Here is a 22,761-nt window from a genome sequence, read left to right as displayed (position 1 = left end):
AATGTCTCCTGGCAGATTATTGTGAGAATGAAATAAATGAGCTGGCATATTCTAGATGTTTTATAAATTATAAAATGCTAAACAAACGTAGGTGACTATTGCAAGTCTCTTTATTTCTTTATTATAGCCTCCAGAGTCTATCTCATTTCTTTCCCTTTCTTTTCCTACGTCTTCTTTAGAGGTCTTAATCTAATTACTTAGCTGAGGGAAACCCTCAGGCCTGGCCTGCTATCACTTCATGTTTTCAACTAGTAAACTGATTCAATAAACACATTTAGAAATGAACACATTTAGAAAGCTACCATGGGCAAGTCAAGGAGTTGTTATACTAATACACAAGACGTAAAAAACTGCACTCAGATCCAACGTATGCTCCATTCCAAAGTGAGGCCACGACGCACACATCTTGGAATATATGGCTAAGAAACAGACAACTCTTCAACCCTTACTTTCACTGGATGTATAAAAGGGTTGGGAGCTGGAGATTAAAGGAGTATTTATGGAGATTTGGAGAGAGCTATCGGGCATTCTGATCCCTGAAAGACAAAGTGGGAGATGCTACCTCCTATCCCCAAGAGAGGTTTCAAATACAACACCAAGGTTTACATGTGAGCTTTGGTCTCTGATTTCCTCTTGGAAGTTTTAAAGAGTAAGTGATGGAATGCCTAGAAATGTGCCAACAAAATATAATGACTGCACTGGGGACTTGGGCTCCCGTGGTTCATCACTGGAAATAGGCGTGCCCTGTATGGACCTTATGTGGGTCACACTACAAAAGAGCCAGGATAGTTGCCTGAGGTCGTTTCCACAAGGATCACCCAGAGCGGCGCCCCATCAAGGGCAACAGTGACTGAGATAATCAAGCTTATTTATCCTCCACAAGCAAATAGCATTTGTCTGACTGTGGCTTTGAGGGAAGGAATTGTCTTACGAATTATTCACCTGGATTGGTGTCGGCATTACTCTCACGAGACTTGCTTTGTGGTCTCAAAAGGGTGTCTTCAGGTGGTTTCACCTAGACACGTTTAACATTATGGAAGCAGGAGACTCCAAGTATACGTCACGCAGACACACATTCAGACCACATGACATTGGTATTTATGCTTAAACCCACTTTGATGTTCAGTACAGGCTTAAAGTGGGAAGGCTGTGGAGACACTGAAAAATAAAAGGATAGGCACATCTGACAGGTCTGCCCCAAGGTAGTATTGTGACACACATTTTTAAAAGATCTGTCAGTATTTTTTGCAACCAAGTGTATTAATTATGTCTTATAGAACCATTGTGGAACATAGTATATTCTTTTCATTTTCAAAATGAAGAATCTGAAAATAAGCTTGAGAAACTCAAGATCACACTTTGTGGAAAAAAAGGGAAAAGGTTAGTGCAAATGAGTAAGTCTCCAATGAATAAGTCTCTACTTACACTTCCACTGGAATAACTTTCAAAGCTGTGCTGACTATACTGAGATTGTAGGAGAAAGAAAACCTCTACCCACAACCTTCTGACCCACTGGGTGGCACCTGGAAATGCTCTCACATGTGTTCTCTGGGCCCAGGTACAAGCAGTTTTGCTCGTATTCTGCATAACTTCTGTAGAAGAGCGGATCCCTCCTAAGGACGCAAGAATTACAAAAGCTGTTCAAGTTCACACTCTGGTTGCAGGTGACAAAGTCCCAGCTCAAGCAAAAATGGAGACGTGGGCTCAAGTCCAAGTATGGCAGAAAAGAAGCTGGCCTTAGACACATGCAGAACCAGGAACTCAGGTTCCACCAGGCTGCTCCCTCCCTACAGCTCACTGTGTTTCCACTTCTTTCCTTCCAACTGCAGCTCAGCTGGTAGCGGATGTGTGTGTGGAGGGGGGTATGGGGTGTGTGTAAGGGATGTGTATGTGTTTGGGGTGTGTGGGGGAAGGGATATTGGTGCCAAACTCACATTCTTATGGCTTCTCTCTCATCTCCAGTTTTTGAATATAGGATAAATAGCCTGAATGGTACATTTTGGGTCATACGCCCACCCCTGGATAGAATCACTCTGGACAAAGAAGAGCTACAAAAAGAGGCATGTCTTGGGCACATGCAGGCCCAACGTCTTGGCCTGCGGGTGAGTCTATGATCAGAGGGGCAACATAGATGCTGGGTAGACACCACTAGAGCGGCTTCAAAATGCAAACTCAATGCACCTCTGGGAAATTACTCGTGTGTGCATCCTAAAGGAACGTTAAATAAAAGCAAAGAAATATTAACACATGAAACCTGGGATAATCAATTTTTACAGACAAATGATTGACTCTGACAAGAGGCAAAGTCAGAATTCATTTAGGTAAACGTTTCATCTCTTCTTTCATGAAGGCCCATCTCTTTTCTTTGGTAGGAGCAAAAGGAAAAGCAGTAAGTTGGTCAGAAGTGGTGGAGCATGCTAACGTGATTTACGGTTGGCCATTTCACCGGTGTCTGCTGTATTATTCCCATGTGTCGTCGTGTCATTCCCAGTGAGAAAAAGGACAATGACGCCGTCTGTATCAACTTGGAATATTCATTGTATTTCTTAACACATTTCTGAACATACGTGGTACCTTTAATCAAGAATATAAAGTCATCTGCTTAGGATCTGCCACTCAAAGTGAGAAACAGTCTCAGACTCACAGAGTGATACACAAGTAAGTTAGCCAATACAGCGGCCATCAACAATATACATTTTCCAAACCACAATGCTAACATGGATCTGTATTATTCTCCAGACCTCACAAATCCTTTAAAAAGTCCATTTTCCCAGTACTGGGAAAACATGCTTTCAACCACCCAGCCAGTCAGAAAGACCATTTTATATATACGGAGTGTGCGTCTCACCAAAAGGCCCTCTCCTTCCTCTCGTATGACAGAACTGTAGCTGTACCTGAAGAGAAAGTGAATTTCAGTGACAACCATCACCGAAAAATATGCATAAATTCCTATGTCTGGTGCCAGAGGAATGATCTATTGCACTGGACCATGCCTACCTCTGTCCAGAGGACAGCACTCCGGCCTGTCTTCAGGGTGACCGAAGTGTTCTTCCATTTGGTCACCAAGATGCTGGGTATACTCCCTACCGAGGGTATCTCAGAGGAGAAGTCCCTTACAAAACCTAATCTGCCACGTTTATTTTCTAAGAATGAATCCACTGCTCTTCAAATCCTGGATTTGCTCATCACTGTCTTCCCTAGTCTGGTAAAGCTGAATTAAAAGTACTTTGTTCAAGGAAGAAATCTGAGCAGAAGACAGAATGCTGTCTGTAGAAAAAGGCATTCAATATTTAGAAACTTTTCTGAGCAGAAAAAAGAAAGCCTGAGAAGAAAGACTCTTTGAACTCTCCTGTCATTGTTCCTACGGTTCATGATGAATTACCCCACAGTCCCTCTTGGCGTGAAAGGAGGTACTACACAAGAAGCACACAGTAACACAGAGAAAGACTCTTAAGGATCCTTCTGGACACACAGGGATACTGATCTGTTTGAAAATGAGAAAACTGACGAGATCAGTTAGGTTCGTAGCCCTCTTCCTACAATAAACTGTAATCTTTGGCAAAGCACAGACGGTTGGTTTGTTTCTAAAGGCAACTTCTTGGTGGGATGTCAGCACCAGTAGACCCTTCACCCTTTGGTCTCTCCCACAAACCAGGTTACTTCTCCTACAGAGAAGTTCTGGCTGCCTTCTTGGGCATCTATTTAGTTATAAAAAGTGTGGAAGGAGAAGGGATGGTCTAGTGAAATATAATGAAACCACAAAATCAGAGGCTCCAAAAGAAAAGACAGAGGAGGCTCAAGGAAAAACATAATCCTTATGACAGCATTTCTCCTCATTAAAATTCACATACATGTTACCTTTCAGGATTAGTACAATGCTGCCTTGGGCATACTCTGGGTGGAGTTCTTTTCCTCCCTCATTCTTTTTTTTTCTACATGTGAAGATTTAGTTAAGAGGCAAAGCACATCAGTAACACTCTTCCTAAGGGCCCCTTCTGGTACAAGCTGCACCCGATCTAATGTACACACCACAGAAGATGAAACCCAGTGTGAGCACCAACTGTAAAGACAGCCTCCTCAGCACTTATAAAACAAATAAGATAATCACATATATTTTTTCTTTCTGTTTTTCATTAAAATGTCACAGTACGCTTGAGAGGACAGAGTCTACATGGCTGTATAAAGCGTAAGATGCTAGGAGAAATCAGTCAACAGCTGCTTGTTGGATACACAGTTACGATTACTGATGTCCCTTCAATAAAATCCTATGTGATTAAAATGAAAAACACGCAGCTTGGGACAAACGTCTACTCCACATTTCAAGTTGTGATCTGCCGCATTGGCATGAGTTTTGGTGAAACCTGGTAAAAGAAAGAGGAAAAAATCAACTTATGAAAAACATCATGGTATAAACATCTCTCCCTTGAATTTCCAAACCTGAATGATGTAGGCAACAAGCAGCGGGGTTTCCTCATGTTTGTCCATCCCGAACTACCGAGACAAAGACCCCCTTTTCCATTTTCATTTTGTGTCTTTAGTAGTTCTCAACCTTCTTGCCTTATAGCTTCTAAATTAGGGATGACTAAGGCTGGCAACTAGCAGGAGATGGAGGGGGAACAGTGGGAGACAAAGGGTCCAAATAGCCAAATTCTCTACTGAATGGACCACTAAGCTCTGAGACAGGAAACTTCACTCAGAAGAGAGACACAGGGCAAGGCTCAAGTTTCAAAACCCTCAAAATAGGCCCAGTCAAGTCACAGTTTTGTTGAGAGACAATTAATGTAATCTTTGGATGACAAAGTTTTATCAGAAATTTCATAATCAGAGTGCAAATGATATAAAGGCAGTGAAAAGATTCCAAGTTATTACAAAAAGGAGGTAATAGCATTAAATATTAACTACAATTATGTTCAAAGTACAGAAAAGCAAGTGCATTCCTAGGAGTCTTGAAGCAGAGAAACATGAAGACAGGTCTACATTTAGTGGTAGAGCTGGTGGAGCAACAAACCTAAAGTGGTCTGGCTTAATTCTGACAGATCTTTCAGGGTGTAATGGCAGATACAGACTTCTTCATTTAATCTGCAAATATCCATGAAGTCCTAGTAACAGGTCTCATGGGAAGCACAGTAGGGAATATTAAAGTTTTGGTGATTTTTGAGCCCCTCAGGGAAGTGGCAATTGAAGTGGGTCTAACTTGCTTTCCAAAATAAAGTTAATATTTTGTTAAATTAATGGATAAATAAATGAATGACTGAGTGAGTGGGTTACATAAGGTTTAAAGAACTAGAAGAAAGGTTTCTAACAGAGGTTAAGTCAGTATTAAAAATAGAAGTAGGCAATCACCTGGCTTTGATAAGGTTAAGTATTTCTACTTCATTTGTAAATTGTTTATTAACTCCACACAATGTTAAAAGATAATGCCCCCTTTTCCATTTTTTGTACTAAGGGAATGACATGACCAAAATAAAAAGGATTGGAGTGGCTTGGTATGTTATGCATCTGAGGCTAAATGACAGCTCATTCAGCTTGCCAGTTCCAAGAAGAGAAACACAGGAATAAACAAACTAATAGACATATAAGAGACAAAAGTCACAGCCCTCATTTGCATACATCTCCGACTCTACTGAAAAGAATAAAGACATATGGGCTCTGAGTATTTAGAAAGTGTGTCTCACGAATAATCCATTTTCTTTTTTTAAACAACAGAGCATCTGTGGGAATAATTTAATGAAACAAAGCTCTCCTTTTTTGAAAACAGATCATTTTCCAATAGGTGCTGTAGAGCATTTCCTTTAAAAGGAAACCAGACACCTTAACTTAAAATAAACCAAACATCTGATTCTTCTCCTTGTCATGTTGGCCCTATTTTGAGCTCTTGGTATCATTTATATCCTCAATGTGGAAACTGACTTTCATCAGAAAAGAAGATGAACCTTTATGCAGACTGACCTGGCCTGTCTATTTCTGTAATGAAAAGCACCTACTAAATCACCATTTCCTCTGTTCTCTCACAGGCTCATCGACATTGTAAGCCCACCTAAGCTGCAGCAGACTATCCTGCCAAAGGGACCTGCAGGTTAAGCACAGGACTACATGATTTAAGTGCAGAAGATACACTAACACGTCATCTTCCCAGTCCGTTGAAACCTAAAGAGTATACTGTTTAATTCTGGCATAATACCAGTTCTCAGTAGATACTGACAGCACAAATTTATTCAAAGTGGCAAAGAATGTCTGCATCTGGCTTCTTTCAGATTCCACTGCAAACATATAAACAAGCAGGATTCTTATTTGATTTTTTTGCCACTGGTGGTTTAGGTGTATTCCTCCCTAAAGAATAAGACCAAAGCCCTTGGGAGTAGAAACAGTGCAAATTTGTTCTATTTTATTTACATTTCACAGCTCAATATGGGACATACGCTGGGTGTTTAAGGAATAATCACGGATGACTAATGACCTTGGGAAGTTTATCCTACCACACGATGTTCAACTATGGATTCAATTTTTAAACGTTTAAATTAAAAAAAAAATCAAACAGAAAGAAATAATCTAGTTTACAAAAGGTCCACAGACATATATGATAAAGAAAAACCTATTTATGTAACTTAAGCATGCATCAGGAAAGAAATATTAATAACTAATTGAATTAACAACCCACTAGAAAAAAGATACTTTGGGGATAATGGAATATAAGTGATGGGGTGTCCTCTTTCATCTTTATTTCTATCTAGCCCATCAAATAACTGGTAGTAACACACTGAGTGATATAAGTACAGCCAAAAATAAAGCAGTATAGCCTGTCACAGTTTTAATATGAGGAACTGTGCAATCACTTGGACTCTTTGTAAATGAATTATTACTGGATATTTATTTGAGAGAAAGGCTTTCTTCAAAATGTGAGTGGGGAAAAAAATAAACCAAAGGACTCCTTAGTCAAACAAATGCTGGGAGCCAGTAGCATCAAAGGAGAGAGAGAGAAGTATTCAGCACAGCACCACCATCAGGCATTTGTAGAGGATGAACGTGTGCGTATGGCTCTACCAAGCAACTGCGCTGGGGTGGAGCATTTACTCCCCACTTCTCATACTCCCTTCCATGTGGAAGGACACCTATTAGTGTAATACTCTGGCAGCAGGTGTGTCCCCTACCTGACAACCGAATGGCTATCTGGGCAGAGGGACTAAGGCATGTGAAATTCAGCTTGACTCTTCCTCCTCATGAGGATCAGCCTAATGTAGGGAGCACGTACACTGCTTTGCTCTTAGCCACAGGAAAAGAAGTTCAGCAGGAAAGGCTGGCCCTTGTGCAGGACACCTCTGATATTCCAAGGCTGCCTGCAACTGGGAGCTGAAGTCTCTCCCACTTCTGGGGCTCACATCTGGGAAAGCTGGTGTGGCTAAACCCCTAAGTCACATCCTTTATCCAGGCTTTATGACAACGATGATGCTTTTAGCCTCTACACCTGCCCAGCTCCTTTATCTCTCTCACCAGATTCAGTACTCAATCCCCAAGAAATACAGAGGAAAGTCTCTTCCTTTATAACAGCTGCATTTTGAAGGAAAGTGATCATATGGAACAAGATCTCTGTCCATTATGGGTTGGCTTCTCTTGCTGTGAACAACTCCTGAACAGAATTTTATTTTAGAAGTGTGGTGAAGTTTCCAGAAATAGAGTCAATATTTGCATTTTTTTAAAATAAAATTTCCACAGCTTCCTTTGGAGTTTAAGCCATAATGTGACCCTGAAGAGACTTTCCTATTAATTGAGAAGAAAACTCTTCTCAACTGGCATTATAGTCCTTATAAATTTTTAAAGAAGCTATTTCAGGTGATACTTAAAGAACATACTTTTCTTTTACATTTTTTTTTTGTTGTTTTTGCTAATTGCACTGGGGCATACAGGAAAGTCTTAGTGATTCTTTTGATTCTTTTTTTAAATTGCCCAAATATTTCATTGTAGCCATTATTTTTTTTAATACTCTGAAGCCACAATTTTGCCATGTCCTGTTCTCTGATGCTGACATATTTTGTCTTTTTCTTTGAAATTCTCAGGATTTACTCAATCAGCTTATACTCCCAAAATGTATACTTTTCCCATGCACTTGCCCATGTTCTTAGGTATACGGGACTTTTACCAACACAGTTTCACAATTACTTTGACCTAGGCTGTTTACTTTTTTTCCTTTGTTATGCAACAACCTGGCTGTCTAAGTGTTCCCTTTTAGAATGTTTACTTCTCAGTATACAGTGAAGGCTGAGTGGGCCTTTTCTCAAACAGAAATCTTGAGTAAGTTGTATGTAGTCACACACAGAGTAAAATGCTATATATACAGTAACCGTCATACAGGGTACCTTCTGAATTATCCAATGAAAATGTTGTCCCCATATACTTTTATTAACTGCATCGTATTGATAACCCTGCTATGAAGCAGAACATCTTGTTCATCAGAACACTCCAGTTCTCAGCCTTACAGAGAATTTGATACGTGTGACTTCATCTGTCAGGGTCTAAAGAGATGCCATTGATCACCAGATCCTCAAAAACTGGGTCTTCTGTCAAGATGGCTCAGCTGATACTAAACTTTCTCATTTTAAGGACAACACTGATACACAAATTAACACTTCATTTCAATAGCCTAATTTGAAGGAAACAAGATTACAAGTTAATACCAAAAAGAGAAGGATGGTTGGTACTTTAATAAAAGTGGGGGGGTCATGGAGATATTTTTCAATGGATCAAGACATGGAAACTAGCACTTAAAAAAAAAAAAAAAGCAAAACCAGTAAAATTCCATCTTTATCATTCCTGATTTACCAACACGACTGAAAAAAGAAATTGATAATAATGAGGGTCTTCTTTTGCAATTCTCTTCTACAGCAGAGAACTGAACATTTCATAAATCTCAAAAATGCTATTTGCTGAAGAAGAGGTTAACTCATCCATATGGGGAAAAAAATTACAAAGAATATTTAATTAAGTAAGAAGAATTGTTTGCTTTTATCACTGGAGTAAGGAATTTTAAATAGTTAAAGTAAAACAAATCCCATTTTTTACCCCCTAAGGTCACTGAAAAGCTAATTAAAGAAGTGCTTTTCATGTACGGTATTGCTGAAGAGCTCTTTCTTCCAAAGGGAAATTCAAAAAAGGTTAATAGACAAAGACCTTCATGTAGTACCAGAAGCAGTTATATGTGGATGATGAATTATGCAGCAAAACTGTTTTTACAGAAATTTGTTATGCACTGATAGGCACCAGCCAAGCATATAGTACCTGAGGAAGAAATGTATGAAATATATGCATAATTTATCAAATAAGTTTTGTTAAATTACTTTCTCCAGGATGAGTAGCTGCAATATTTCTTCTCATTATAAATATATTTCACTTTAACCTGAAGAGCTGTTTTTTTTAAAGGGTATGTGAGAAGCAAATTCTTTTTCTTCATTTTTTCAGACACATTTCACCTTTACTTTTGACTAACTTCAAATGGACCGAGCTGTCCTCTCAACCCTCATTAGGCAGTTGATTGGTGATTCACATGTCATACAGCACTTATGTTAAAGGGTGATTATTTTATATTCCAGTATTATTCTCTGTTTCAAAAAGGGATCTGGAGATTTTTTAAGTGGATACTCCCATGATGTTCTTATCTGCTTTATAAGTCAGAGTTTCAATGCACTAAGTTTTCCTTCAAATATGGGAAACACTTTGTGACTATGTATCTGGTGGTGTCAAAAGCTCAACACTGTAATATCTTCAGCGGATGGCATTATCAGGTGTAGACATTCATCAAGGAGGACGTCATAAGCCACAGATGGGTTTAAAAATAAGGAAGCATCATTTCTCTATGTGTGGCTCACATTTTTGAGTTAATTAGGTTTGGCCACGGCTGATCCGTAACCCAAGAACACAGAGTTGCAAAGGACTTTACAGAAAGTAGCTTAGCGTTCAAGCAATGCTCTGTTCCAGCAGCTCCTGGTGGATCCCCCTCCTCCTGCTTCTGACTCCTGAGCCCAACCCTGGCCTGTGAGTCAGAGTCTGCTCCTGCTCCCACCTGCTCTCATCGGAGGCACCCTTCCTTCCACTCCGGTTCTCTGCAAAGGTCAACTCCAAAAATGATCACAAATTAATGGTTCATGTCCTGTAAACAGCCATTAATAAAGCCTGGGATACAGGACAAATGGCTGGATTTGTTCACAGAAATACTTACGGCAAAATCACATCCCGTGCTCTTTTTTATATCATCCACTGTCAGGCCTTCCCAGAGTTCGATCAGAGTCAGCCCCTTCTTGCTGTCCACATCAAACACAGCCTGTCAAAGTTAAGAAAATGGCAATGCCAATTTCTATCACAGGAATTATTTTATGGCGCATAACACAAATAACCTCTCAAGTTCTTTACGGAGAGAACAGAACTAGGGTAAATGACTGAAAATCAGCAATGAAAACAAATGTTAACTGTAACTATTATACTTTGGTGAGAATACATGCCAGCTCCCTAACTGGCAATTAGTTGTAGAAATCTGTTGATGTCAGAAGATAAACGAGTGTTGACTACTGATGGCATCTACTACTACTATAACCAGTTTTTTTTAAAATTACTTTTAGTTAGATCTAACATTTATGGTCAAAATTTTAATTAGATGATTAATAATGATTTGAAGACAGAAAAGAATGAAGAAAAGCAGGGAGGGAGGAGGTAGTTGGAAGGTGAAAGCACAGGGCTGATGGGGGGAAAGGTGATCAATGCTTCTGAGTAAAGAATTAAAGGAAGCAAAGAAGGTGCTCTCAAGCAGCTTGGAGTCATTATAAGGGGATAACTGGACCCTAAAAGACCCCCCACCTTTGCCCAATGTAAATATTAAAGCTTTCCCTTTAAGTCCTGTGAAAACACACGGGTCCAAGAGGATAGCATGAGAATCTCTGGTATGCAAATCCAGTGAAGACGCCTATGTTTTTAGGACAAGCATGAGAAGGCTAACCTTACCCTAAACATTCCATTTCAACATTCTGGTGGGTACCACCAAGTGATGGTGGTGCCAACTCATACAGCTTGACCTAAGAAGGTAGACTCAACTTGTCGTGTCTGATTTAGAACACATGCTGTCACGCTTAACAGTCTGACAACTTGAGAAGAAGGGACAAACAAAGTCATGGAATATCACCTCCCACCCAAGAATTCTTCAAAACATTCTTCTGAGATGGTCACTGGGGCTCTGTTTAGAAATGGTAGGAGGCTCACTGTCAAGGCAGACTGCCTGCTGATGTGATGCTAAATGGCTTCCCTATGACTTTGTGTCTTCTTAATAGCATCCTAACCAGGAGTGTGTTTAAAAATGACAGCTTGGGGCGTGACTTGTAAGCTTGCTGAAAATAAAGACTTTAAACCTGCAAATGGCTTCCCTCTGACTTTAACTGGCTGGCTCCTCAAGCTGCCCTCCCACGCAGCAGGCACTGCTCCTTCCTTGAGTTTTCACGGTTACTCTCCCTCAGACTTAAATATTATGCTTCCCAGATCTCTCCTCTCTTCTGGCTTTACCTTAAATTCAACTATTATTTGCAGGCTTAGAATGGGACATAGCAGGGGCACCACAGAGGCATATTCTTTCTCCTTAATAGCTTAACTTATTGTCACTTGTGTATGAATCCACATCAAAGCCCTGGAATGCTTATGTGTCTCCAGTTAATGGATATTTCTCCCCAGGAGCAAAACATCATGGGGAACCGGAGATAACTTGCTCTCTCTGTTTGATGGACTCATAGATAATCTGGTTGATTTTACTGGAAAAGATTATTTAAATTTAGGACAAAATATTTCAGCAAACTTCTTTGTTGCTTGCACATTTTTACACTCCTAGAAAAAACTTTCTTCAGGAGAAATGTGTTCTGAGGGGGAAAATAAATCATTTAGGTATGTCTGTATGCTGTAGCAGGTTATCTAATTCCAAAACGACAATTACGTTTTTTTTTTAAACTGGACAATTTTCCTTTGCAGAAAATGTACTGGAGCATCATTCATACTGATTTCCTTTCCCCCATGTTATGAACAACTGTAAATTTATCCAAATGGAACAAGTAAGAGAAAAAGAGCTTTTGAGTTGTGTTACTAAGAACAGGCAAACAGGCAGGAAAGGGACTGGGGGAGAAGATAACTGTGGAATTATGAATAAGGCTTCAGTGATCGAGAAGATAAAAATCTGCGGCAAATGACCTATTGGTTTTAAAAACCTTTTACTAACAACTTTATTTATCTCCAATTAGCTCTCAAGGTCATTTTTGGAAAGCCAAGCACCTATGATTAGCACATGGGGAATTTACCTTTGAAATATGTATGAAGATTTCCATTTAGTGGTATAAAATATAAACAAAAACCTTGATAAAAATGGAAACTAAAAACTAAAAGCTACAGTAAGTGGTTCAACTACCAAGAATAATATTTCAATTACTTTATTTGTTTTATAGATGAATAATTTAATTACGGTATCACCATCATAAAAGGCTGCATTATGGATAAAGCAGTTAATCCCAAGTCAGATGAGGAAGGCATCTTTTATAACCTCATTCTAGCAATACAAAATCAAGAAATTAGAGTCATAACATTTCCAAAGTCTTTTTCAAATGGCAAAGTAATGGGATTTTCCTTAAGAGCTGAAAGTGGAATTCTAGTCCCACATCTGCTCCGTCAGGGTGTAACACATCCCTTGCCCTCATGGCACTGCAAAAGTCATTAAGCACCTACTACAAATAGAGCACAGGAGTAAACATGGGCCACTCCTTTCCCTGAGGCACCCAAAGTTCCACACTTTGCTACCTTTCCCTTTACTCATTTTTGCTGCACAACATCATCTGCGGATCCAATTATCCCCATGTGCTAATGAGTTTCATGTATTTGTTCCAATGGTGACTTCTCTTCTGAGCTCCAGATCCACACCTCCAATTGCTTATCAGAACTCTCTGACTGGAGGTTCAGGACGTTAACTTAGGAAGATCAAATCAGTATGTTCAAACTGAACCTACTCTTTACCTGCCTCCTACTGCTCCTCCCTCTCTCTTCCCACAGTCCTGGGCTTCATCAAAGATAAAACAGGTCAACCAATCTTTAGCTGGAAAACTTAGGAATCTCCTCTACCTTAGCAACCATGTCCAACCCATCATCGAGTTAGGTTGAGTCCACCTCCTAAATCTCTTTCAAATCCCTCTTTCTGTCTTCTGGGTTAGGGCTTTGATATTTCTGGGCAAGAACACTGAAAGAGTCTCATCTCTCCGCCTTTACTCTACATACAAGCTACGGTGCTCCTTCCAAAGTGCAAATCTAACCAGTTGTGTTCCCCCAACTATTAAAAATCACTAAATGCCTTCCAGATAAAACCCAATTTCTTAACAAGACATTCACGTTCCCTCGTCATCTGGCCCCTCACTGTCTTTTCAACTTCAGTCTTCAGAATCTCTGGTCATGCCCTCACACTCCACAGGCAGGTCCGTGAGTAAGCTGTTTTCTTCGTACCTCCATGACTTTGCCTATTTTCTTCCCTTTGCCTAAAAGGGCCTTTTTGGTCTTATTTTCACTTACAAGACTCCTCCTTATCTTTCAAGACTCATCACTCAATCTATCAATTTTCTCATCAAGAAAAGTATCGTATTTATTCAACAGACATTCACTGTGCATGGGTCTAGCACCATGTTTAGGCTGGACAAATAGTGATGAGTGAGACAGGAAGAGGCAGGAGGTTACTTCAATACAGTGAGCAGTGTGAGTACTAGGACTCAGGGAAGCATCCAGGAGACCTGCGGAGGGACAGGGAAGACTTGCCAGAGAAGAAACATACAGCTGAGACATAGAAGATGAGCAGGAATTGGCCAGATGGTTGGGGTGGGAAGAGCATTCCAGGGAGAGAGACAAGAATGTGCAAAGTCCCAGAAGAATATGGAGGGGGGTTGGGGTGGGTGACATAGCTCACAGCATTTTAGTATGGCTGAAGTGGGGAGAATGCTCAGGCAAAAAGAGAAGAACTGGGACTGGAAGGGAAGAGATACGGACTGTGAAATGCCTTGCAAAATACATTACAAGCTTACATTGTGTACCACCTAGAAGCTTTCTTAGATACTCTCCCCAGGCTGTTAAGCAGCCTTCCTCTATTCTTCTAACTCAGCAGCTGACAAGACTCTTCCTTGTGGACTAAATTCACCACAAGTATTACTCTGACTACTGGTACTGCTGGATGCCTGATGTCTGCTCCCCCTCATGTGCTCCCTGGGAGCAGAGAATGTCCTGCTTTCTGTATCTACTGTTGGCAACAGTTCACTTCAGAGAAGGAGCTCAACCATGCTTATTAAATGTCTGAATGTATAAAACAACAATGTGAATGGAGAGAAAGGGTATAAGGAATTTTTTTTTAATGGCAGTAGAGGTAAATAACACATGAGTTATGTCATGAGAAAATGTGGGTATTAGATGATAAGTGTCAAAACGAACGTTGGACCACTCGGAGGATGGAGTAGTGAGTGTTAAGCTGTCAGAAACCCCTTCGCGAAGAAGATGGAAACTGCATCAGACTTAAAGGGTGGAGAGGCCTCGGGGAGGCAGAGTCGAGTGGAGGTGTGCAGGTAGGAGCACTGAACTGGTAAGAACAAGGTTAGGGCACACGTGGAGTGGGGATGCAGGGGGAGGGCTTAGCTGGGAGAAGAGGAAGATCGGGGTACAGTGGTGCTGGAATTATCCTTACAAGCTGTACCTACCACCTTACTTTATTAAAGAAAACAGGATCAAGGACTATTTCGTCTTTGATTTCAAAGTAATGGATTCTTTTCAGCAAGTCCTGTCCATGGTTTTGGGGGTTTTAAGAAGCAGTAAGACTCACGGACTAAACATTGAGATGAAATATTCTGTCCTTTCATCCAATTTCTCTTTTCTACACATCAACTTGATTGGGTCTACAAAAATAGTCTTGGGGAAGGCACCATTTAGGACAGAACTCGCTTTAAAATGTGGCTTCTGAAAAGCATTATGAGCTTCCTAATTTAATTCAAGGGGCTGCTTTAGGGTACTTCATACCACACCTGAATGAGGGTTCTCAACCAGACTAATGCCAAAAGGTCAGCATCATTAAGAGAAAACACATAAACAAACATCCCTCATCTAGAGAACTCTGTTTTGTGGTTCATCAAGACACTGAATCAAGAAAATGGCACCTTCCCAGCTGTCTTATGTGACCTATGTCATTTCAACATCTTAGATTCAAATCTGGGTCAGAAAGGTGACTGTAGGCAAGTGCCAGTGATGCTTCTCTCCGATCTGAACAGTTTCAGTTGTACCATTAACCAGTATTTTCTATTTAAGAAGACAAAATCTAGAGGAGCACTAAAATGGCTGGTGTGTTCTGAAGTCTGCTTTATAAAAGAGGACCGAAAGCTTGCAAGAACCAAAGACTTCCTGATTCACTGTGGGGCCTGTACAGCAATTTACACCTAAATGATTAAAACTTAATTTTTACCGAGTTTCATAAAATGAAATCCAGCAATTTGAAACTGCGGTTTGGGAAAGCAAAGAAGAAAGGTAGGAATGATCAATATATTCTTAAATTTGCATATATCATCCATCTTAATAGTCCGACTATAAAGACCAATACAACTTTTCTTTGATTTTATCACACTGTCAAAGATACCAAGGACAGTAATTCAATTCTGTGTGCATATGTGTATTTCCTGAGAATTGTACATTAAGAATTCTACATCTAGAAACATTAAGTTGATGAATCTTCCTATTCAGTCTATCCATGGATTAAATTAATCCCATGACTACCAATGTAAAACACTTTTAGAAGGTAACAAAAGACATTCTAAAATGCTTATAAATAGAAAAGGAGGTGGTAGACACTAGAGGAAATAAAAGAGAGAGGCACCTCACCTTTTCAGTAATGATACGGTTGACACATTGCTTTCCTGTCAGTGGTAATGTACATTTCTCCATGATTTTATGTGCATTTCCCTGTTTCAAAAAAGAAACATCAAAAAGAGTAGTTAGGGACCGATTCTTATTTGGAATTGATATAACACAGGACAAACAGGAACTATTGGAGAAATTGTCTCCTAAGTATAGCCTGTTTCAAAGTCTTTGCACAGTCATGCTTTTACTTTCTTTCTGGTGGCAGCTTCTGTCCCTAAAATAATTTAGGGAGAATGTCAAATGAATAGCCAAAGGCATAACTGATTTAGTTAGGAAACACCCTGCCACAGAGCTGATCTCTCACGCCTCAGCCCTTAGATCACGTAATGAGAAATTCCACTCCTAGCATCTTGCTGATTTTTCTCTTCCAGGGAATGGTCTTCTTGACAAACACAAGCTATTATTTACCAAGAGCAGGAAGCATACACTAATGCAAATAAACAATATCCCTTTTTTTAAGTTTTAATTTTATTTGTTAAAAAAGTAATATATTCACCAGAAACAGTTCTTGCCTCCCTCTCGTACCAATTAGACATGCTCCCAACAGTAATCGATTTCACTATTTTTTTGGCATTTTCTTTTATACTTTTATAGGCTTTCTTCTCACCTCTGTATTTTAAAATACTATGTTGAACAAGCTCTTTATTTCTTAATTAATCAATTTTAGACATTACCCACTAACTTCTTATTGATGCATATGAAGACTTAACCCTCTCACAAATCCTCGTGCTCCACCATCTTCAGTTCTCCCAACACAGCTATGTCACAATTTGTAGGTAATTCAATGGTCAGAATTTACACCATGATGACAAAATAACTATGTAAAACTGTTCATTGCTGGGCCAGGTAGTGTAGAAAACTACAATTATATTCACTTTCTTATATAGTTATTTTTTTCTGGGAATTTGGCTGAGCCTCAGTTTGCTTTGGTAAAATGTCTGAGCTGGTCTATAGCCACACTTTTCAAAGTTTCCTTTAGCTACAGCACCCTTTCTCCAAACATAAAATAAAAGAGGAATTGGGCGTGGAAAGCAGATTTTCACCCATTAACCCTGCCTCCCCCACTGAGTACAGAGGCAGCCTCTCAGGCACATCTAGGGAGCACAGCTGAAACATTAGCTCTGATGATCTGATCTTCAGATCATTTTCTGCTAATTATGATTAAGCTCCTTTCTAAGTATCCACCACCAGGAGCCTAAATTAGTATTTCCCGTAAGGCTAATTTATCACACTCTAGATCTTCTATTAAAAATGGCAAAAACATGCTTCCATTGCTTCCTTTTTGGGTCGAAAAGCACCACACATGATGCCATGATCATCTTCGGCCACCTGAACGTTTTACCTACTGAAATACGCACCTGCTACCTGGTTTATATCTCTTTCAAAACTGCTGTCATACCAAGTATATGATCAGATGCAAGGAGCTTCAAATAACTGGGCTTAATTAAGATTTTACTCCTTGTGATAACCTGTCAACTCACCAATGTACCAGCAATTAAAAGGATTTAGTATACTTTTACCCAGTGCATGGCACAAAAGATATTGGGTGTTTTTTAAATAAATGAATAGGAAGAAAGAGAGAAGTCTATTGGGAATCTTGGATGGATTTCAAAAGAAGACAAACTCTATTACTTAAATGTAGTCAAAACTAGTGCTAAATACATATAGAGTGGATAAACATTACACATTTAATAACAAGTTACATGCTTCTGGATCTTACTGTGTAAGAAAATTTATAGCTATAGAAATAAAACTTCTTTGCTACTTCATTTTTAATGATCTATTTTCATCCCCAGATTTCAAAGGACTTTTGCACGTGTCACAGAAGCTTAACTAAAGTGCTGAAATTAATGACGAACACTCGAACTCCTATAGTTGTTAGGACTCCTTACACTTAAATATAACTCACATAAGGCATGTCACCATGAATTCAGGGTCTGCCAGCAAACAAAGTGAACAACCTGTGAGCCTCTGAAGAACATTTTCTGTAGGCAGCTCTCACATTGTTCTCATTATTTGAGCAAGATCTACACCTGGTGTGAAAGCGGTCAGGTGGATTTCAGTGAACAATCAATTCCGGGTTAGGAGCCATCATGAATTTCAACTGACAGAATTCACTGAGCCCTACCGACAGAGACCTCTTCTAGACCATCTTCCATGTAAACAGTACAGCTTACTGCTTTGGAGCAGAGCAAAGCACCTCAGTTCAAAGTCTGATTCTAGCTGGCAAGGTTCCTGTGCCCGTGTTTCTCCATCTGCTTTACCTCATGGGCCTTATTGCAAGGTTTCAATGAGATGCAAGTGTCCAGCACCTAGCAAGTGCTCATTACGCTAGTACTATTTAGACAATTTGTATGTAACATTCCTACAGTCTACCAGGGAATTCTTTAGCTCTTGAGTTCCCATATGAAGTTGGACAGAGAATTACACAGAAAGTGGCCCAATTCCTGAGACTCACAAAACTCAGGAAACCACAACACATATTTGGGGACAAACCATATAGGGCTGGCCTAGGAAGCTGGCACCAAGTTTATTCTTCCAGTGAGAGCAATGTAGCTGGAGGACTCTATTCACACTGAGCTCCAAGACATAAGACAGCTCAAGGAAAGAGAGAAAATGAGATGCAGAAAGACTAAAGACTGTCACAATTTCAATATTCAACAATAGGTTAGCTGTGAAGCCAAAATGTGACTAACTCCCACTTCAGCGCTCTGATCTAACCATGCCGGGCTGAGCCTCACAATGTTGGATGTCAGCTGCACAGACGAATGATTCACAAAGCAGGAACAATTGCTGAGGTTTTAGCATTTAAAAATAAATCCTAAAAAAGAGATGCAGTGCAGTGTGGTAGCAAAGAACGCTATATTAGGGTCTGAAGACCTGCTTTCCATCTTAACTCTGCCATTTAATAGTCATTTGGTCCCTTAAATTCTTTGTGCCGCAGTCTTCTGTTGGATTACTTTGTCTTCCTTACTTGATCACAGTGGGAATCCAATGAAATGTTCTGAAAAGTAAATGTTCTGCAGTAAAGTAGGAGGGATTGAATCTGCATGTGAATATGTAGGGTTAGTGGGTCTTGTTCATCCTTATCATTCAGCTTCTTTCTTTCTTTCTCCACGAAGAAATGTCAGAAAAGGCAAGTGCAGCGTTAAAAACGCCCTGACTGGTTCCCAGGGCTCCTGGTTTTGACATTCCCACATTTGCTAACTTCACCGTAACCTTGGTGAATAGCTAACTCTCCTTCCACCACTTGCTTCTCCAGCTTTGCTCTTCCCCGCCCCTGCGTCACTTACAAGGCCTCCTGCAAAATCCAGGAATTCACCATTTGCTTTTTAAATGACTGAAGACCTTCATACTTTCTATTCCTTGCTTCGTGGTGATCGCTCTTTAATTATTTAGATATCTGTGTGAAATTCATTACTAAATTCTCCAGTAATAAACAACTCTGGTTAAATGATAACAAATCCCCTTATTATTACAGTAAGCTTCACATTATCACAACAAACTTAATCTCAAATAACAAGCTCTCTTTTTTACAAAACGACGAGTTTGCATTTGATGTTAACATTTCATTCACCCGAGGCAATGGAGCGTCATGTAAGACTTTGTTTTACATAAAACCCCATTTTATGCCCATCTTTTCTGTTAAGTGCTTCTTAAATGTGGCTGCAATGTATTTCTTTTTTTCGGCATCTTCTTTGGGAAAGCTCTAGTGATCAAGCACAGAGAAGGCAAAGTTTAGAAGGGTTGCTCCTTAAGGGACCAAGACTTAAGGCTTTGTTCATGCCACCTGAAACACATACCACCATGTACCCTATCGCCTCACATTCTAATGGCAACACCCTCCCTATTCTTCACGACTTGGCTCAGGGGTCATCTATCCTGGAGAAACCATCTCCAACTTCGCCCATACGGTGCCCCACTCCAGGGTCTGAGGGACATCCCCAGTCTGGTACAGCTCTTAAGTGCTCTGCTGCTTCCTCTGCTCACCACACAGGTTGGAACTGTTGCCCTCTCTTTACCCACCACTAGACTCTGAGCTCACGGCATGCTGGCACAATTTATCTTCACATCTGCAGCAATGAGTAGAGCACTAGGCAAACCATAGTGATCCATAAATGCTGTCTGAATATTATAATTCTGATCCAAGGAACGCCAACAGCGCTGGAGCTGTAAAATACCATGCGACTGAGTGTCTATGAACCACTAGAGGCTGTTTTTCAGTCCAAAGAAATGGACTTGTACATTCCCAGCATCTCTGAGCTCACTGGGGAAAGTGCGGCTAGCAGAAGTGTGCATAGGGGCTTACAAAGCTTTGGGAAGACAGATAAAGGCACGAGCAAAGGGAGAAGCAGAGACACCTCGGGACTGTGATATGAAACACACGGATGTGTAGGTAGAGGAAGCGAGTGAATTATGCTTACTCTACCTCTTCTGCTGCTCCCTCCTAAAAGCTGCAAGGTTTGCATTAACCTGAGGGAAAGAGGGGCTGCAAAGACTGAACCCAGCAAGGGAATGCTAGATACTTTGGTGGTGCAGTGAGACCAAGGACAGGTCTCTCTAGGGGCTTGCCAAAATATCACGGAAGAAGCCAGAAGGCCCCTTCCTTCCATGCGCACACACAGACACACACCAGATACAAAATATTGGAGAGCGCAGTTTTACAAAATCTGCGACTGTGAAAATCACTATGATGACTGATGTAGGAAAGAAAACTGGGATTTGCTAAATAAAGAAAATCAAGGTACACAGAATAAAAGGACAAGATGACGATGGTATTACTCACACTGAGTTTATCCTCCTGGGATATTTTGCCTTTACACAGCACCCACTTGGTAGGGATCCCAACAAGCCATATAGGACTTCAGTGGAAAAACTCAGCCAGCTCTGAAGCGGAGAACAGTTGCTATCACAAATGGTTTTGACGTGTGGATGTAATAACTGTTTGTGGTTACAGGCAAATTCTCAGGGGAAGACTAGCCAAATGAGACAATAGACACAGCAAGCCATTTCCCTGAACACAGTCTTCAGGGCTTTGAGATCTTAGAATAGAAGGCCATTTTTCTTCAGTGTAACACAAAACTCTCTACCATGGCCTTTTGTTTTCTGTCTAGAGATTGTATCCTATGGCCTGTAGCCTAAGGATGCTGAGCCCAGGAGTGAGCAGGAATTACTTCCTCTTTCCCTGCACGAATGGCTGCGGTCCCTCAGAAAGCTGCTCTTGGTGTTAGCGCTCAAGAACTGGATACTCAAGGTCACAGAATTTAAAGTCATTCACTTAATTAAATTTTATAAGACATTTTAAAGGGTTTTACTGGTTGTTGGACTGCTGTTCTTTTCCATTATAACATTTTTTTGCAGGCATTTCCAACATTTAAGGACAAATAAAAAAGGCAAGACCATGTAAAGATTTCTATTTTTAATGATGAATATTGTTTTTTTTAAATGGTTTATTTTTATTTTTATTTTTTAAGTGGCAGCTTCTTTTTGTGTCTTTATTTGGGGGGGGGAGGTAATTCGGCTTATTTATTTATTTAGTGGAGATACTGGGAATTGAACCCAGGACCATGTGTATGCTAAACACGTGCTCTAACACTGAGCTATACCCTCCCCTGAGAATACTTTTTTTTCCCAAACAGTTCTAGCTACAAAATTGTATCATTAACAAATGAAAAAATATTAAAAAAAAAAAGATGTGCAGTTACAAGACAATAAAAAAAAAAGAAAAGAAAAAATATTGACCAGTTTCTATGAATTAAACCAGCTGAAACTATGTTGATTATGAATTATCCTGAAAAGGAATACTTTATTTATCTTGGGATACTTTTCAATGTTGCTGAAAATTGTCTCAAGAATGCTTCTCAGAAAGAACTTCTCAAAAAAATCTTTCATATTTGCTAGCTTTTGGTAACATGTTTGGTCCAAAATAGGATTAATAAATCATATTTACATTTTTTTGAAAGGAAGAGACACATTAGGGTTTTTAAAAAAAAATTTTTATTTTTGTTTATTTTTGGGGGGGAGGTAATTTGGCTTATTTCTTTTTATTTACTTTTTAATGGAGGTACTGGAGATTAAACCCAGGACCTCGTGCATGCTAGGCATGCGCTCTACCACTGAGCTCTACCCTCCCCCTTCTCACTTACTTTTTATAACTCCTCTGCACAAAAAGTAAAGACAAGGTAAAACAGCATTCAAGATTGCTATATGACATCTTTGCTATCAGACATGGATTGGACTTAATCAAAATATTATTCACAAAGATTTATTCTCAATTTCATAACGATATAATTATGAATCCAGACCTCCTACTGTTATAAAAATAAAATCTAAACCTGTTTTAGAAACAGAGTTCTCATTGATGTTCTCAAAAATAGGTACCCAAGCTTTGCTTGTTTCCAATAAATGACAACTATGACTGAACTTCCTTGCTTTTGTGCCAGAGCACAAAGTTATACCCTTAGGAACACATTTCCAGTACACAGTGCTGAGACCAAAACACTTTCCTTTATCTTGTTAGTGGCGATGGTATTTGCCAGACCCAAAAGTTTGGTAACAGAAATGAAGGTCCAGAGGCAGGATACATGGATTTCCAGCTTGCTTTTGCTCTTAATTTTTGACTTGACTTTTATCAGAATATTTAACCTCTATGGTTAAATGAATTTGGTTTGTTTGTCTTTGGAAGGAAAACAGTAAGACTTACTCTCACATGAGTATTGCAATGACAATATAGAGGTAGTAAATGTGTAACTGCTTAGAAAAAGTAAAAAGGGCTCTGTACATTGAAAAAATCATTATTATTTGAAGAATTAATGAATTCAA

General features: G+C 39.7%; 1 protein-coding gene across 1 annotated transcript in view; it reads right to left on the bottom strand.

Annotated features, from left to right (window-relative positions):
* Positions 1-2,520: 2,520 nt before the first annotated feature.
* The window catches only part of OXCT1 (3-oxoacid CoA-transferase 1), a 120,825-nt gene continuing 100,584 nt past the window's right edge, over positions 2,521-22,761 (bottom strand). Inside the window, exons 15-17 of the mRNA XM_006207690.4 lie at positions 15,901-15,981; positions 10,208-10,309; positions 2,521-4,361 (exon numbers count right to left, since the gene is read on the bottom strand). Coding sequence (XP_006207752.1) covers positions 4,320-4,361; positions 10,208-10,309; positions 15,901-15,981 — 225 coding nt within the window. The 3' untranslated portion in view covers positions 2,521-4,319. The remainder of the gene's footprint in view (positions 4,362-10,207; positions 10,310-15,900; positions 15,982-22,761) is intronic.

Source organism: Vicugna pacos, chromosome 3 (assembly GCF_048564905.1).
Source record: "Vicugna pacos chromosome 3, VicPac4, whole genome shotgun sequence".
NCBI classification, from domain to species: Eukaryota; Metazoa; Chordata; class Mammalia; order Artiodactyla; family Camelidae; genus Vicugna; species Vicugna pacos.
This window is presented reverse-complemented; position numbering and strand designations above follow the sequence as displayed.